The 17616-nt window shown below is 39.5% G+C and overlaps 1 protein-coding gene across 4 annotated transcripts in view; it reads right to left on the bottom strand.

Moving 5' to 3' along the window:
- The window catches only part of SCAF8 (SR-related CTD associated factor 8), a 194705-nt gene that overhangs the window by 141823 nt on the left and 35266 nt on the right, over positions 1–17616 (bottom strand). For all 4 annotated transcript variants that reach the window (XM_029052298.2, XM_029052297.2, XM_039911137.1 and 1 more), the window contains 4 exons: positions 13614–13697; positions 12308–12352; positions 6726–6887; positions 348–504 (listed from right to left, as the gene is read on the bottom strand). In XM_029052298.2, the coding sequence (XP_028908131.1) occupies positions 348–504; positions 6726–6887; positions 12308–12352; positions 13614–13697 (448 nt within the window). The remainder of the gene's footprint in view (positions 1–347; positions 505–6725; positions 6888–12307; positions 12353–13613; positions 13698–17616) is intronic.

Here is a 17616-nt window from a genome sequence, read left to right as displayed (position 1 = left end):
GGATAATTTAGAAATGAATGTTTCTTAGCTAGTACGTAAACAACGCTCACAATTGACACTAAGGTATTAATAGTTCCGAATGTCTCACTCATCTTTAACTCCTGAAAGTGTTTGCCAAAGTTTCCTAAGCAATACAACACCAAAGTCTGAGACTAAACGAAGATAATGGAAAATACTTTTCCTACTTTGAGGCTGCATATTTTGAGTATCATCTTAAAACAAATGCTTACTTTGCCCTCCAAATATTTGCTCCTAGTTAGAAACCCATCCGATGTAATTTTAAAAATATACAATCTTAACACCATTAACTTTGAAAAAAGAATGCAGCCCTCTAAGGGACAGAATACCTGGGGTATTGTTGCTCATTGTGGCTGTAGTACAAGGTAAGACAGGGGTGACGACTGGAGGTGGAATGCCCGCTGCCATATCCAGAAGAGGCTGAATAATTTCACTCTTAAAAACATTGTTCTTCTGCCACAAATTTAGAACTCTGACTATTTTACTCTTGAAGAAAAAAAAAAAAGACACAGAAGTTTAGCTTAGAAATTTCATTCACTCATTTATGCAATAGTATTTATTGAGCGCTTACTATGTGCAGAACACTGTACTAAGCACTTGGAATGTACAATTCAGCAGCAGATAGAGACAATCCCTGCCCAGTGATGGGCTTACAGTCTAATCGGGGGAGACAGAGAGAGACAAAAACAATAGCAATAGAATCAAGGGATGTACACCTCATTAACAAAATAAATAGGGTAATAAAAATATATACAAATGAGCAAATGAGCACAGTGCTGAGGGGAGGGGAAGGGAGAGGGGGAGGAGCAGAGGGAAAGGGGGGAAAGGAGGAAATGTTGTTGTTGAAAACAGGAGTAGCCAAAAATACAGACAGTAATAGAGATGGTTCTACTGGATCCCTGTCTGGCCCAATATGGCAATTTTAGTTAGAAATTTAAGAGTAGCTCTCCAATTACAATAGGTGAAAACAGATGAAATACCCAACAGCTCAAAGCAGAAAGCAAACTATTCTTAGAGGTACTTCCTACCTATTTCCTCCACCATCCTCATCATATCATCTCAGCCAACATCTTTGTCGGAACTACGTATACTGTATCTAACCCAGTGTTTAGTATGGTGCTTGGTGCATAATAAGTACCTAAATAACATGATTATCTTTCAAATGTTTAGTACAACGCTCTGTGCATAAGAAGTGCTCCATAAATACCAATGACTGGTTTTATTTAATCAATTTGAGAATAGTGGCCCTGTAGGAAAAGGATGGAACAGATTCAGTAGACCATGGTTTTAATGCCAGCTTTATCACTGGCCCACTGGGTGACGTTGGGCTAGTCACTTAACCAATCTGGGCTCTAGCTTCTTTGTAAAACAGAAAAAAGATCCCTGCTCTCTTTACATCATATGCTGAGAGCCCAGTGAGAGAGAGGGACTAAGTCTGATCTGGTAACAGCAGATGAGAAGTAGCAGTATGGCACAGGATGGTTCTAATCCTGATTGTGCCACTTGTCGGCTAGGTGGCCTTGGGCAAGTCACTTGACTTTTTTCTGCCTCAGTTTCCTCTTTTGTAAAATGGGGATTAAGACTATGAGCCCCATGTGGGAATGTGCCCTACCTGATTTGCTTGTATCCACCCCAGTGCTTAGTACACTGCCTGGTGCACAGTAAATGCTGAACAAATACAAGAATTATTATTGTAACCATTTATCTATCTCAAGGCTTAGCTCAGTGCATGACAAAGAATAACCAATCAGTGGCCATTTAGTGAGCTCCTACTGTGTACAGAGCACTGTACTAAGAGCTTGGGAAACAACCACACAGTTGGTAGATGCATTCCCTGACCAACAGGAGTTGATGGTATACAGGGGGAGACAAGACATTAAAATAGATGAGGCATGTGGGAAATAGAAGAGTGTAAAAAAATTTACACAAATACTGTCGGGCTAGAGGAAGTACCAAATTAATTGAGGGTATATGGGCAGATGCATAGTTGATATAGGAGAAGAGCAGATGGGGGAATAAAGGATTTGAGGTGGAAAGGCTCCCTGAAGGAGATGTTATTTTAGGAGGGTTTCTAAGGTGGACTGTCAGATATGAAGTGGGGAGAAAGTTCCAGGCCCAAGGGAGTTCAGGGGCAGAACAGATGAGATTGAGAAGCAAAGAGTAGTTTAGTGTTAGAGGAGTGGAGTTTGCAGGTTAGGAGATCGGCAAAGTTAGGTAGGAGGGAGTAATCTGCTTCAGTGTTTTAAAGCCTGTGGCATAGAGTTTCGGTTTGATGTGGAGGTGCAAAGGCAACCACTGGAGGTTCCTGAGGAGTGAGGAAACATGGACTGAATGTTTTTTGTAGAAAAATGATCTGGGCAGCAGAGTCAAATATGAATTGGAGTGGGGAAGACAGGAGGCAGGGAGGTCAGCAAAGAGGCTGACCATTAATCCAGGCAGTCTTGGATAAATACTTGGTCTATCATGGTAGCGGGTAGAGGGAGATGGGGCAGTAACTGGAAGGGGCTGTGGAGTCAAGTGATTTTTTTTTTTTTTTAGAATACGGGATACATGGGCAAGCTTAAAAGTAGTTCAGAAGGAGCCACTGGAAAATAAGTGATTGAAGATGGCAGTCAAGGAGGGTTAAGTCACTTAACTTCACTGGAAGGGGTATACTGCTTTGATGAGGTGAGAAGGGATGGGGTAAGAAGCACAGGAGGAGGGGGTAAAATGTGAGAGGTGGTGGGATATCACTTTTTGAGGTGCTGCTGGGAAGGATGGGAGAATCAAAGAGGGGACTGGAAGAGACAGGAAGTGTAGAGTAATAGGGGAGATTTTAGGGAGACCATACCTAACCATTTCATTTTTGTGAACAAAACAGGTGGTCAGGTCATTACGTGAAAGGGATGGTGGGAGGGGGAAGGGGGTTTGAAGAGGGAGTTAAAAGCAGATAACAACGAATTTGAGATGGATGTGGTTGGCCTATTGTCTGGATTTCTGCCAAGAGCGCTCCACAGCTCTTGCGCTAGAGCGATGGAAGCATATTGTGGTGGTGATCCACAACTGCGGGTTCGAAGTTTGAGATTAGAGGAGGGACAGGAGAATGGGGAAATTGAGATCAGTTGAGAGGACAGTGTGGATTTGTGTGTCAAGAGAAGGTAGGTTGGGTTTTATGAGGGGCATAAGGACTTTAGAAAATTGGCTGGGGTCAAAACAATGGAGGAGTCAATGGAGGAACAGGACAGATTTGCAGGAGAGTAAGGGAGAGAAGGCAAGTCAGAGAAGCAGCGTGGCTCAGTGGAAAGAGCATGGGCTTTGGAGTCAGAGGTCATGAGTTCGAATCCCAGCTCTGCCACTTGTCAACTGTGTGACTGTGGGCAAGTCACTTAACATCTTTGTGCCTCAATTACCTCATCTGTAAAATGGGGACTAAGACTGTGAGCCCCATGTGGGACAACCTGATTCCCCTGTGTCTACCCCAGCACTTAGAACAGTGCTCTGCATATAGTAAGCACTTAAATACCAACATTAGAAGGTTGCGGTAGGAGAGTAAAACAGGGAAACTACACACCCCCAGGCCCATGAGGACAGAGGTAGTATCTTCTATTTCTTTTATTTATATTCCCAGCAACTATCACAGTGCTCTGCACACAGTAAGCACTCATTAAGTATTGCTGACGTCACTGACACATTTCTGATCAAACAGAGTCACTTTGATCTAAGTATAAAAAGGTTTGTTACACAATTGTATTTATTTAGTGCTTACCATGTGCAGTCCACTGTTCTAAGCACCTAGAAAGTGTAATACAACTGAGTTGGCAGACACATTCCCTGCTCAGAAGGAATTTAGAGTCTACAAAATGATACAAATGGCCTTCATGACTTAGCCACCCTGACTTAGTTCAGGCAAAAATTCACAGTCTTTTTAAAAATGTTACTACTGTTTCAGGGGGCTGGGGGGAAGAGAAGTATCTGGGGACCTTCTGCTTATTTTGTAGAAAGATGAGAAAAACAAATGAATAATTTTAGATTTTGGGGAAAAAATGACTGTAATAGTTGTAATAAGAAATGATAATTGTATCTGCAAGTGAAATAGGTCTTTTGGCTGATATACCCTAAAACCTTAAAAGCAAGTCTCCCATTGTATATTTCTTCCCATGGGAACAAGAGAGGTAGGGTTCCCTAGTGGAAAGAGATGAGACAGTGTCATGTGACTTGGGTTCTAATCCCAGTTATACAACTGTCTGCTGCGGGACCACAGGTAAACAGCCTAACCTCTCTGGGCTTCAGTTCTCTTGTCTGTACAATAGGGATAATCATACTTGCTCTCCCCTCCTCTTAGACTGTGAACTCCATGTGGTATAGAAACTAGGTCTGACTGGACTACCTAGAGTCTACTTCAGTGCTCAGCACACAGCAAGCAGTTAATAAACACATTTTAATAGTATTTAAAAGCCCTTAAGAGCCACCATTAACCATTCCCAAGAAACTAGCATAGTGCCCTGCACATACTAAGCATGCAATATGATTGATCAGGCATATTGGAGAAGCAGCATGGCTCAGTGGAAAGAGGCCGGGCTTGGGAGTCAGAGGTCATGAGCTCTAATCCCGGCTCCGCCACTTGTCAGCTGTGTAGTTTGGGCAAATCAGTTAACTTCTCTGTTACCTCATCTGTAAAATGGGGATTAAAAACTGTGAGCCCCACGTGGAACAACCTGATGACCTTTGTATACCCACCCCCCAGCGCTTAGAACAGTGCTTCGCACATAGTAAGCACTTAATGAACATCCCTATTATTATATTATAGGTTATAGTTTTGATGCCCAAAATGATGTTTTGACAGGAGACTTACTGTCCTTTTTCAAAGTCTCTCGGTAATGAGCATAAATTAGTGTTGGGAGAATCTGATAAACATGTCATATTAAACACTTCAGTGCAATTCTCATTTCAGCACATTACTGTCTACTCAACATCATTAGATCTGGATATGCAAAACTCTTAAAATAATGGTGACTACTATAAATGCCGAAAACATTAGTGTCTACCAAAAAAATGGCTGCCTTAAGTACAGTGTTTAAAGAAGCAACATTTGTTATTTCCATTTTCATTTGTTTCTGCGGCATATGAGAATACTAAAATTAAGCACCCAGTTTATTTGGCATGCTAACCTGAAAAATTAGAGTGACTAAATAAATTTGTATCCTTTAAATTATAGTTTTCAATTATACATCTGATATTTTAACCAAGACTATAATGTTGAAATAATTCCATTTGAGAATATCCTAAAATCAGTAAACATTACTAAACTTGAACTAATGAAATACACCTTTTTGGAATAGAAGATTAAATTTTAATAGGACTAAAAGATCTAACATAAGAGTTTCTTCTGTATCTTAACTGAGGGCTTTGTGTTCTATTAAATTATTATAACCACACACTGTCATTTTACTTGGAATGAAAACCCAGTAAATCATAATGAAAGCCCAATGCCCTAGACATGCTTGGTTCTTGAAATTCTGGATCTCTTCAACTTCTGTATTGACAGATTTTTTTTTTCCTGACTCTGCTTCTCGCTTCAGGTACAGATGTTCAATCAAGAAATATCCTATGTGGAAATTCTTCCTCTCCATTCTGTGTCACCCTGACTTGCTGCCTTTATCCCCCCACCAACTCCTCCACCCACTTCCACAGCATTTATAATAATAATTACTATTGTATTTGTTAAATGCTTACTATATGCTAAGCACTGTTGTAAGCACTGGGGTAGATACGAGTTAATCAGATTGGACACAGTTCCTGTCCCACATGGGGCTAACACACTTATCCCTGCTTTGCAAATGAGGTAACTGAGGCACAGAGAAGTTAAGTGACTAGCCCAAGATCACACCGCAGACATGTAGCAGAGCTGGGATTAGATCTCAGGTCCTAACTCCCAGGCCTGTGCTCTAGTGCACTAAGCAATGCTGCTTCTCAATGTACATATCCAAAATTTATTTACAGTAATGTGTGTCTAACACTCTAGACTGTAAGCTTGCTGTGGGTAGGGCATGTGTCTGTTACAATGTTGTGCTGTACTCTCCGAAGCATTTAATATAATGCTCTACACATAGTAAACACTCAATAAATAGGATTGAAGGAATTTCTTTGCTACTATTTCTTCCTAGACATTCAACCCAAGGCCTGAAAGCACAGTCGTTTCACTATTCTAGCTGATATATTTTGAGAGCAATTGTGTTTTACAGCACTGTTGTAATTTTTGACTGAAGTATAAAACCTTTACCATCAACTTTTCCTTAACTGTGCTAATATGGGGCTAATAAGGGTGCCAACTTTTGATTTGGCACAAGTAACTGAGGGCAACTTGGGGTAGGGGGCTAAGGAAGTTGAATATTGACGGGATGAGGGGGAAAAAAAGGGAGCAAGGAAGGGAAAACAGCTTCAAATACTTTCCCCAGCAAGTCCTGTGACTGGTTCCTAAAAACGGGACAATTCACCTTCTTTCTTGGTCTATCAATCTACAGTATTTAGTGAATGCTTACTCTGAGAGAGAACCATGTTACGAGCTTGGGAGAGTACAATAAAGTTGTTACTAGGCATGATCCCTCCCTCAGCTAGGAGCCTAGTCACCTTTTCATGAAGAAAGAAGTAAGCAGCCAGAAGACCAAGTTGATGATAGCATGTTACAGTGCTTTGCATTTAGAAATCCACAGTAAGGCAATGGAACATACCTTGTCATCGCCAGGACATCGATATAAATTCTGGAAAGTACTGATGATGTTGTTACTAAATCTGGGTGCAAACACATCCTTTTCTTGACCAAACTGATGCCGGGATTGTCGCACGATGGAATCAATAACATAAAGTCCAGGCACTTTGTATTCTGGTTTACACTGGTGAAACAAAGCACGGATAGGTATTGAAATAAAATGATAAAAATGACTGAAAAACAAAGTATCATGTATTCTTAACAAGTACAAAGAATTACCAATGCCAAGACTGCTTACTTGCTACTTAATGCTCCTGACTTTACTTCAATTATGTTATTGCCTCTGATCTCTGCATGTTTTAGTGTTGGAAGAAAGGTTTAGCTTTACTCCATAATACGATAAAGGAAAGAATGAAAAAATGTTCTACCCTCATAGTGAAAACCTGTGCTGCCTGATTTGTATGACCCACTCAACCACTCAAGACACTGGGTTCTACTTCTGGTTTTACTGATTGAAAAGAAGTTGCTTTACTAATCTTAATTTTCCGAAGTGTGTTTAAGTCAGTTTGTCACAGAGAGGTGATGATCTGGGGAGGTTTGGAGGATTTAAAACAAAGCGATAAAACTTCAAGGGCCACCGGCTGAAAACTCAGGCCTATGAGGGGCATGGGGCTCATGGCCCTGCCACCCCACAGGTCCCTTTGTGGTTCATCCTCTCCACCTTAATTTCTTTGTGTTAGCTGCAAAACATTCTATAAAGAATAGTACAGGTTAGTGCGGAAATAGCTTTGAGGTTCTTTGTAGGAATTAGGTGTGTGGCTGGTTGCCTGAGCAATTAATTATTGAGTTCTAGGCTACTTGAGAGAGGAAAAAAAAAATCCTAGATGGTGAAAGCTGTAGTCCAATGCAGCAGGGTTACTGTACCTGTCCAACTCTTGAAGTGTTGATTTAGGGAAGGTAAATTTATTCGGACCCTTTCAAAATAATTGAATGCCAAGATCTACTTTTGGGACTTTGGGGGTCCAAAGTCCTTTCAGACTTTTACATTTCAAGGACCATTACAGTTCTCTGGCTTAGGCTTCAAAAATAATGCATTTAATAAATCTCCCAAGGCACTACTCCACTGTCCTCTTTTCCAGGCACCCTTGCTTTTCAGCCCAAGTAGCTTTTGTTGATAATGTCATGCAGGTTTTCTGGTGAGTCTACTTGGTAATCTGTTATGGTTCCCCTTTTGTCTTTTTGGGGAAAGATGCAGAAGGACAGTGTTTTTTAGGCCATATAGCATCTGTCGGTGTCTTTTGATTTAAAGAAGGGTTACCTTGTGTTATAGTGCCTCTGATGTTTGGGTTAGGGGGAAGGGGAAGAAAAGGCTTAACAGCTTTCTGAGCCAGAAGGTGGAAAAACAAGATGAACTGAAGACACCCCAAAATTTCCAGGAGGAAAAGACCTCAACCTATCACTTTATGAACTTATCTACCTCCTTAAGAAACTATGGGGGCTGGTGTGGAATGCCACGAATATTCCTGAGCAAGTAGGGAAGAACAAACAGCTGATTTGTTCCTCTCCAGCCCCTGGGCCTAGCAAAACTCCTTAGTTCTGAAAGGATTCCAAAAAGAACAAGAAATAGTGATACTGTTCTGAAGTAGCCCAGAACCCAGAAGGACTCAAGGAGAGTAGCTGTTGCTCCCTCTGCAGAAAGAAATGGCCGCGACCAAGAGGAAAAAGGAAGAGTAAGGGGGTGAGGAGAGAAAAGCCATGACTCATACCTAGGTTTCACCTGTTAGAAGTACTGTACCCCAAAAGATGACAGATATCCAAGGGGTGTATCTACCTATCTTTGATTGATTGACTTAGTCTATACCTATATTTACAGAAACAAAGTTCAACACATTAACTGAATTGACAGTGGGAGAAATAGTAAATAAGAGAGGAATTTGGGAGGGAGACAAAAAAAAAAAAAACTACCAACATTTTATATTTTGCTTCAGCCCCATATGCCCTATTTTCTGTCACAGTGAAAAAACTACGGCAGGTTAAAAATGGCAAGTTTTCTTTGCCTGGTGAAGCTTTCTAAAACTACAGTGGCAAAACCTATACTTACTTTCAAAAGTTATACTCTGTATGTGCTTATAAAATTGAGATTCTCTTACAGAGAACCTTTATGGTCAAGGAAAATTTGAACCATCCCGGTATTCTGTGACTTGACTTTTACTGGCATAGAATATCTTTGTGACTGAAAATTTAAACGAGTTTACTTATTAATGAAAATTCTCAATGGTTATTTGCTATATTTCATTTAATAATGAAAAATTATTAAATTACAAAAGTTTCATTGCAGGAAATGCTTTCATATTATTTTAACATGCATAACTGGATCAAAGACAGAACAGGCATTTCTATTATTTTTAATGCATTAAATTTCACCGTATCCTAGATTCACTAGTTTAAACCAAATTTCAGTTAAGATTTAGAGAAAAGCAGCCTCCTCTAAAATTTTCCTTTCCCATTAGAAAAGAACATTCACCTGCCTGGGTATCATCTGTTAGCATGGTCCCTTCACCTACGATTTAGACCCCATAATCTGAGAGTAAGCCTCCAGGAGGCCTTCCCAGACTAAGCCTCCTTTTCCCTCTCCTCCTACTCCCCTCCCTTCCCCCCGCACCCTCTGCTCTTCCCCCTTCCCCTCAGCACTGTGCTTATTTATATATATTATTACCCTATTTATTTTGTTAATGAGATGTATATCTCCATGATTCTATTTACCTTGATGAGATGTCTTGTTTTGTTCTGTTTTGCTTTGCTGTCTGTCTCCCCCATTTAGACCATAAGCCCGTTGTTGGGCAGGGATTGTCTCTATCTGTTGCTGCATTCTACATTCCAAGCACTTACTACAGTGCTCTGCACATAATAAGTGCTCAATAGTTAGCTATTGAATGAATGAAATGAATACTTCCAGATAAACTTTCTGAACCCAGGGGCAAGGGGTGTCCTTGAAAAAGCGAAAAATTGGGCATTTTCTGATCAGAGATTACTATCACATGCTCAATCCCTTTAAGATGGGTATTTTTCCTCATTAAATCAGAAAATATTTCCCCACTTTAGGCGACCGACTGAATAATACCGTTCAGCTTCCACAATGAAACATTAAAATATCAGTATGAAATTTCAAACATGTTCTTTAGACGAAATCCTAAACATAAAAGCGACCTTTTAAAAAGTTACTAATACATGCAGTGTGTACAAGAAGTTGATATAATCATTTTCTCAAACATTAGAGTGGCAATATACTTCAAAATATAAGTGAGCAAATGAGCTAGAGTCATGCTGTTCCTTGCTTATATTATTTAGCAAAGCTTTGGCTGCTTTAAACTCAAGGAAATCAGAGATTTGCTCACACAATCAGAAGTTGAAAATAGTTTCTTTTATAAAATACTTCTATATTAAAGCTACTTAGACATGAAATTTTTCTGAACTCTCTACTCCTTTTAATGCCATTCAGGCAATTCTGGAAAATCCACTTGTTGCTACCCCATTTTCCTCAAGATAATACTAAATTCATTTCTTTCCTCTTTATCCACAGCAGACTAGAAGTTTTAAAAATGCAGGTTTGGCAAGAAAAAAAAAAGGTGTCATCCTCATAAATAGCAATGACATTCAGAACAAGTTCTGTAAAAATTCACTGGTAGAAAATGAGCATGAGATTCAAATAAAGATGAAAGATAAAAGCTCCATTTTTACCCAAAGCAGCCAATAAACAAATTCTGGGGCTATTTTGAAGATTACAGAAAACGGGTCAGTTAAGAAGTAGTTTCAAATTCTACAATCCCCACAGATTACACAGATTTGGATTTTTAAAGGAGGGATTAGTCTTTTGCTGGAAACTACGAACACAGTGCTGGTACATGGAAGATTTTGTGTTCATTTAGTTAAAAAGCTACATCATATTTTAATACGTTTATATGTATCTCTTTTATATACCTGATGGTTTATATTTATATCATGAGATTTGTGTCTGTACATTTGTGTATTTGGGTTAACTCATTCAGGACAGAGACTGTCTTTTTTGTCAACTGAACACATCCATCTACTTCAATGCTGGTTACACACAACGTTCTCAATAAATTGATGATTAACAATTTTTAAGGATACCTCTTCTTGGAATCAGGATTACTTGGAAGATGTCTAAAGTTTCAAGATATAAACTCAATTAATGTACAGGAACTGTGGTTGAGTTAAAAAAAAAAATCTGATTTAAAACTTGGCATAACTTACCATGTTGTGCTTAGCTCTGAATAGAACTATTTGGCTCATTTGCAGCATTTCGTTTGATTTTAAAATTGGGTTTAAAAAACATTAAAGGCAGGAATACAGATTTTGAGACACTATTCTTGCAACACAACCTCTTCGATTACAGCTTTTTCAAGCATTACTGCTGTGGAAGTTTCTCTTAGGAGGGGTTAAGGTACTTATTATTAGGTTCCCAAGAAATATTAATTGAATCAGTTTAATGCCAAGGTTGTCACATCCTATTTTTGTCACGAAAATATTTATACAGTTTTAATTGGTCTAGGATCAAGGGTGGGCAAGCGGTTCAAGTCCCAAGGTCACATGGTGTGTCCCACTAAGCTTGAAGTGTCAGATACATGCACGCCTCTCAACTTTCCCCAGATCTGACTGCACGCCACCCACACAAATAGAACGAGGCGTCACCAGAAATAGCAAACATATAAGCAAGACTGGACAGGGGAACTAGCTGCCACTTAGCATCTTTTCGAAAATGAATGCAGGACTAGTCAAAATGATTGTGGCTGGAGCCCTGCCACTGTCAGCTCCGATATACAAAAGGCTTGCATCCGGCATGATGCTACACTGCAAGATCAATTGAAATGGCTCTCTGGTCACACTCTGTCCATCCATGATGAACAAGCAACAGTGAAGGTTAAACTACTTGAAGGAGACCATAGTCAATTCATAGGATGTGAGAAGGTAGGGAGGAAAGGATATTGGCAAGTGCAGGCCATTTTTAATACTGAAAACACAGGGGAAGCAGCATGGCCTAGTGGAAGGAGCCCAGGCCTGGGAGTCAGAGGACCTGGGTTCTAATCCCAGATCTGCATTTCTCTGCTGGATGACCTTGGGCAAGTCACTTAAATTCTCTGTGCCTTGATTTCCTCATCTATAAAATGGGGACTGAATCCTACTCCTTCCCATTCAGATTGTGAACCCCAAGAGGAAATGTGCCCAACCTGATTATCTTGTATCTACCCCAATGCTTGTCACGAAGTAAGCACTTAACAAGTACCATTAATTAAAAAAAAAACACCACCACAACACACTATACTACAGATGCTGTAATTCTCAGGCAATTGATGTTCACTGTCCTTATACTAAATATTACTGGGATACTGGCTAAGGTGAAAAAGAGTATTTTTCATTAAACTTATATGTAAGGGCACCGGTGATCATTCAATAAATATTTTCTCTAATTTTTTAATTTTTACATTTTTTGTATAACCTACCCAAAATATTGATACTTGACTGTTTTTTGATTAAACATATGGTTTTAAATCAATTTCCTATATTGGGATAGTAAAATAAGCTTACCTTCTGAATGAACTTCTCAACACTCTGAACCACATGCTTATAGAACTAGAACAAAAAATAGGAATACTATTTTAGCAGTAATAACATTTGAGCGCCCACTGTACCAGGCTCTTGTGAAGTTGAAAATGACAAAGTGACACCTTCCCTGACCATAAAGAGCTTACACCCTCACAAGCGACCAACATAAAAATAATGGAAACTATAATCATATGTGTATTTTTAATGCTGTATTACCCAGTATTTGAACAACAGGTCTGACAGTTGATATTTCTGATATTCCTACCAGTGGAGAGATATCTTGGCCAACTGATCCTTTATGAGAAACATTTCCCAGATGGGAAACTAATTTAGACTCATTAGGAGGCTCACCCCTGCAAAAGGAGGGGGCTGGTTAAAAAAGCAAACAACACATGAAAGAAACGGTATGCCCTTCTTCACCAATTTCCCCACACTCTTCTTGGGACTTTTTAAAAGCAAGGCTGCCTAAGCCAGAGCAAGGAAATGTTCAGGAAATCTGATCGGCCAAGTGTCCTCCCATTTACAATCGCTCAGCACTGATAGCAGAACAACCAGAATTTAAGCTTGGCATGGTTCCAAATCATTTTGAAGTCAAAACTCAGAGATGTGTTAAATACATACTACTGACATTTTGAAGCTTATGATTCTCTCCATAAACCACAAAATAGAGATGTACACAATTCTGGATGTACAAGACTGAATTATACAGCAGGTTCACAATCAATACCTGTCCCTTTTCCTCTTTTCATCTTGCAACTGGCCTTTAGCCATTTCATATGCCTTTGCCAAAGAGGACATAGGCAGGGAGAGATGAAATTAAAATTAATCAATTTTTCTACTTGTAGAATTTGTAGTGCTTTTGGGAAGGAGAAGGTTGAAGCTAATGGTCAAAAAGAAGAGTACGGATTTGGGGGAGATGAAATTTTAACTAATGGTGAAAAAGAGGGGTTGCTTTATTTATGGATTTGGGTATAATTAAGAGGGGAAATAAAAGACAAATTGGGTACCAATCTAAAAGGATAAAACTGACTTGAAATGAAAAAAGAATGGCATCTAACCAATACTAAAATGGAAAACCCTTCCTGGGTTTCTGGCATTTTGGCACAGTTTAGATTATTAAACAATTTAAATCAGTACTAGATCTTACTATATACTTTCCTTTTAAAATATGAATTAGCATCCCCTGTAAATAAATAAGGCCTACAGATCCCAGAAAGTTTTGTCCAATATTTTCTTTTGAAAAAATACACCTATAGCTAAAACAGGAACGCAATCATTGATTCCTCACCTTAATAGCCTTGATTGCTGCCTTGGTAATCTGTGTCATTTTAGCCTTGGAAATAGGTGGTTTGTAGTCATTTAGCGAGTATAGCTGGAGGAAAAAAAAGAACAAATCTTTAAGTCAGAGCAAAAAAATCCGATTTGAAAATAATTGTTGCATTATATGGAAGCAACAATTGCCTGAACTGAACAGCATTGTCTGGCGTCAAAGTTCCCGAGTGCTGGTTTCACTCACGGACACATTTTCAAAGATGTAACAGTTTTTTTTTTCTTAAACCTACCTTTTGATAACTCATAAATGTTAAACACAAATGGTGCTTTCCAAGTTGAAAGGAGAGTGGCATAAAATTTAATATAAAACATTAAAATACTATTTATATTAAAACTTCTTTAGAGATGCAAAAATAAGGACAAATATAACCTTTATACAACTAAAATCTAGGGGTTGCTATTTCCCCACCTAAATGATTTTCTATTACTCTATTTCCAATTTAAGAATATGGTTCTCTCAAATCAAGTTTACAAATTGTGTCCCATCCCAATCCATCCCTTTAGAATCTCCAGCTAATGGACACAATTATCCAAACTAATTTATTTAAAGGAGCTGTGAACATGTTAGGATATTAAGTGCTTTGAGGTTTTAGTCAAAATTGCGTAGATGTAGTTTTTGCTCCCAAAGAGTTTACAATCCATTCCGGCAACTTCCTTTAATATTTTAATTCATTCAATTGGTTACCAGAACCTAATCCACTTTTTTTTCCTTATCACTTATACTCCCTCTCTCCACTGCCACCTTCCTTATTGGAAGTCGGTTCACCTCTTTAAATGGCCACTGATTTCTTGGACTTGCCAGCTAAAATCTATCTCTATTTCAACAGGACAGGACCTGAAGATTGTCACTAGAATGCTCTTTTACATGCTTTATTCCAATTACACTTTTCTTTTCAGAAATCTCCCATTAAACTCTGCATTTGGTTCAAACCCAATTCACTAAATCTTACCCTCATTTTCGGCCACTGATCTACCATTTTGCTCAATTCAAAGCAGTATAAGTGTTTACCTCTTCCCATAACCACTCCTAAGTACATCCCCAATCCTTCAACCACTTCAATGAGTTGGCTCGTAAAATCATATTAAACACGGTCCATTCTCCAAGGCCCAGCCCAGCCCAGATGCCCAGCTAATGCCTGTGCTTTTCTTAACCACACTTAACAGTCTCATCAATCGATAGCATTATTTCAGTGTTTACTGTGTACAGACCACTGTATTAGGTCCTTGGGAGAGTCAAATATAATAGGGTTGGTAGAAATGATCCCTGCCCTCAAGGACCTTACAATCCAATATTAGTTGTGACATTATTCTACATTATAAACATTTTGAAGGAAAGAACAAAACGAATGTGGTATTTGTTAAGTTCTTACTAAGTATCAAACTTGTGCGCATGCGCACACACACTTACACACACAAATAAGCTGATCAGAGTCTCTGTCCCAAATGGAGCTCACAATCTATGGGAGAGGGAGAAGAGCTATTCAATCTCCACTTTATGGATGAGGAAACTGAGGCACAGAGAAGTTAAGAGACTTGCCCAAGGTCAAATGGCAAAGCTGCGATTAGAACCCAGGTCTTCGGGCTCTCAGTCCCTTGCTCTTTCCACTAGGTCACTGTGCTTCTCTAGACATAGCTTCTCCTTGTTTCACTGCCTTCACTCAATACTCCACATCATCAATTGCTCTTAAAATAATGAATTTAATTGGAGTAACATGGCCTAGTGGAAAGGGTACGGGTCTAGGAATCTGGAGGCCGGGTTTTAATCCCAGCTGTCACTGGCCAGCTATGTTATTCTGAGCAAGTCACAACTTCTCAGGGCCTCAGTTTCCTCATTTGTAAAGTGAAGACAGGAACCCTTGCTCTCTCTACTCAGATTGATTCCCCATGAGAGGAAAACAACTGGGTTCACTTTGGTTACCCCAGCAACTGGCACAGTATTTTCCAAACTAAGAGCTTAATACCATAACCATAATAGAAAAAAAAATCAAATACCATCAAGACACTGAAAAATAGAAAAGTATAATTGTAATAGTTGAGCCTAATCTTCACGCCTACTCTAAATTTAAATATTTACTCCCTAGAAAGTGAAAATCAATTACTAAAAGCCTCTACTGTGAAAGACAGTGCGGTTTAAATAGAAGAATACTGAACCATCTTCTAATTCTACATTACTTTTGCCCGACACTCAGCTACTCCGTATAATGCTGACTTTCACCTGACTTATTTAGGCCTCAAGTTCATGGCCCCTTTTTCACTAATAGGGCAGACCTAGCTTACAAGTGTCCTTTTGATACTACAACATAAATGGCTTCTGCCTGTTCAAACTAACGGTGCAATGAATATGTTATCCTTTTTAAGCTAAAATGTGCGAAATAGCTTTCCCCTAAGGTTTGTTCAAAGCTTTTGTTTTCCAGAACGAAAATTCACTGTTTTGTTTCTGAAAGTCTTTACTTCAGAGTTCTCAAATAGTAGATTTGTCAAAAAATCCATATTCTTCATTACCAAGCCTAGTTATGCATGTTTGGTTACTGCACGACTTTCTTCACTGACTTCTCTGCCTCTAGCCTCTATCCTCTTCAACCTTATCTACATCTACTGCCCCATCTGCTTATCTAAAAAGCTGCTCTGCAAATATCTCCCTACTCCTCAAAGCCTCAAATGGATACTTGTTCTTCTCTGCATCAAGCAGAAGCTCCTGGCCTGGTCCCTCCTAACCACCATCATAATTCTCCACTCTCTCCTCCCACTATATCCCAGCTCACTTTCTCTTCTCTCCTCAAGATGGCCTACAGACCGAGACTCATGGCCAACAGACCCACCAGTGACTTCTTATTCATGTCCTGTTCCCTATCTGGAAACATCCTATTACTCCCTCCACCCACCTCCAATGTCTTCATATCTTCCAACTGCCACTTGGGCGCTTCCACTCACACCCTCCGCTAACACTTAAGTACATATCTTACATACCCTAGTACTTAAGCATTAACTCATGTATGCAGTCTCATTGCCTTCTTCCCATCTACAATTTGTCTCCCATGCTATATGGCAAAATCCTTGCAGGCAGAGGTCAGAGCACGAGTTTGGGAGTCAGAAGACTTGAGTCCTAATCCCAGCTCCGCCACTTGTCTGCTGTATGGCCTTGGCCAAGGTGCTTAACTTCTCTGTCTCAATTACCTCATCTGTAAAATGGGGATTAAGACTGTGAGCTCCACGTGGGGCAACCTGATTACCTTCTATCTACCCCAGTGCTTACAGCAATGCTTGACACATAGTAAGCGCTTAACAAATACTATAATTATTATTATTATGTCTTCTAGTTCTATTGTACTCTCCCAAATGTTTCATATTGTGCTCTGCACACAGCGGACACATACACATTGACTGATCAACTGAGGCATTAAGGGAAGGTATGTTAAAAGTACTGCCCTCCTGCTCTGGGTTGGTTACCCCAGGATAGGTATGTAGTTTGTTCCTTGAAAATGTATTGTGAACCACCACATTTTGGGATATAGATTTCCCATAAACTCAAATGAAATCTGTTATATCTTGCTTCCTAACCCAGTGCTGAACACATCTGAGTTCTTATGGGTAAATAAAATGTGCATGATAGCTCACTTCTCTAGTCCCTTTACCATTCCTAGGGACTTTCTTTGATCCTCAGGTACTCCACATATGGTTCCCTCTACCAGTCTTCCTAAATGCCCTCCACCCTACCTATTCTGCATTTAAAAAAAAAAAACAACAAAAATCAAGGCCTTGCACAGCTCTAAGGTTGTATGTACACCCTTTTTCTTTTTTTAACAGAAAAAACTAGACATGAAAATGCCAGGGGTACCCCAATGGGCAGCTACCTCCTTGTTCCTCACAGTGGTAAACTTGGCTGCATTCCTAATTGATGTTCTATCCCAACTTGTCTGTTGCCATGGAGACCAGGTGCCATTATCCCAAAGGCATTCCAG

Source organism: Ornithorhynchus anatinus, chromosome 2 (genome assembly GCF_004115215.2).
Source record: "Ornithorhynchus anatinus isolate Pmale09 chromosome 2, mOrnAna1.pri.v4, whole genome shotgun sequence".
NCBI lineage: Eukaryota > Metazoa > Chordata > Mammalia > Monotremata > Ornithorhynchidae > Ornithorhynchus > Ornithorhynchus anatinus.
Note: the sequence above shows the minus strand (reverse complement) of the source record. Positions and strands in the feature narration are given on the sequence as shown.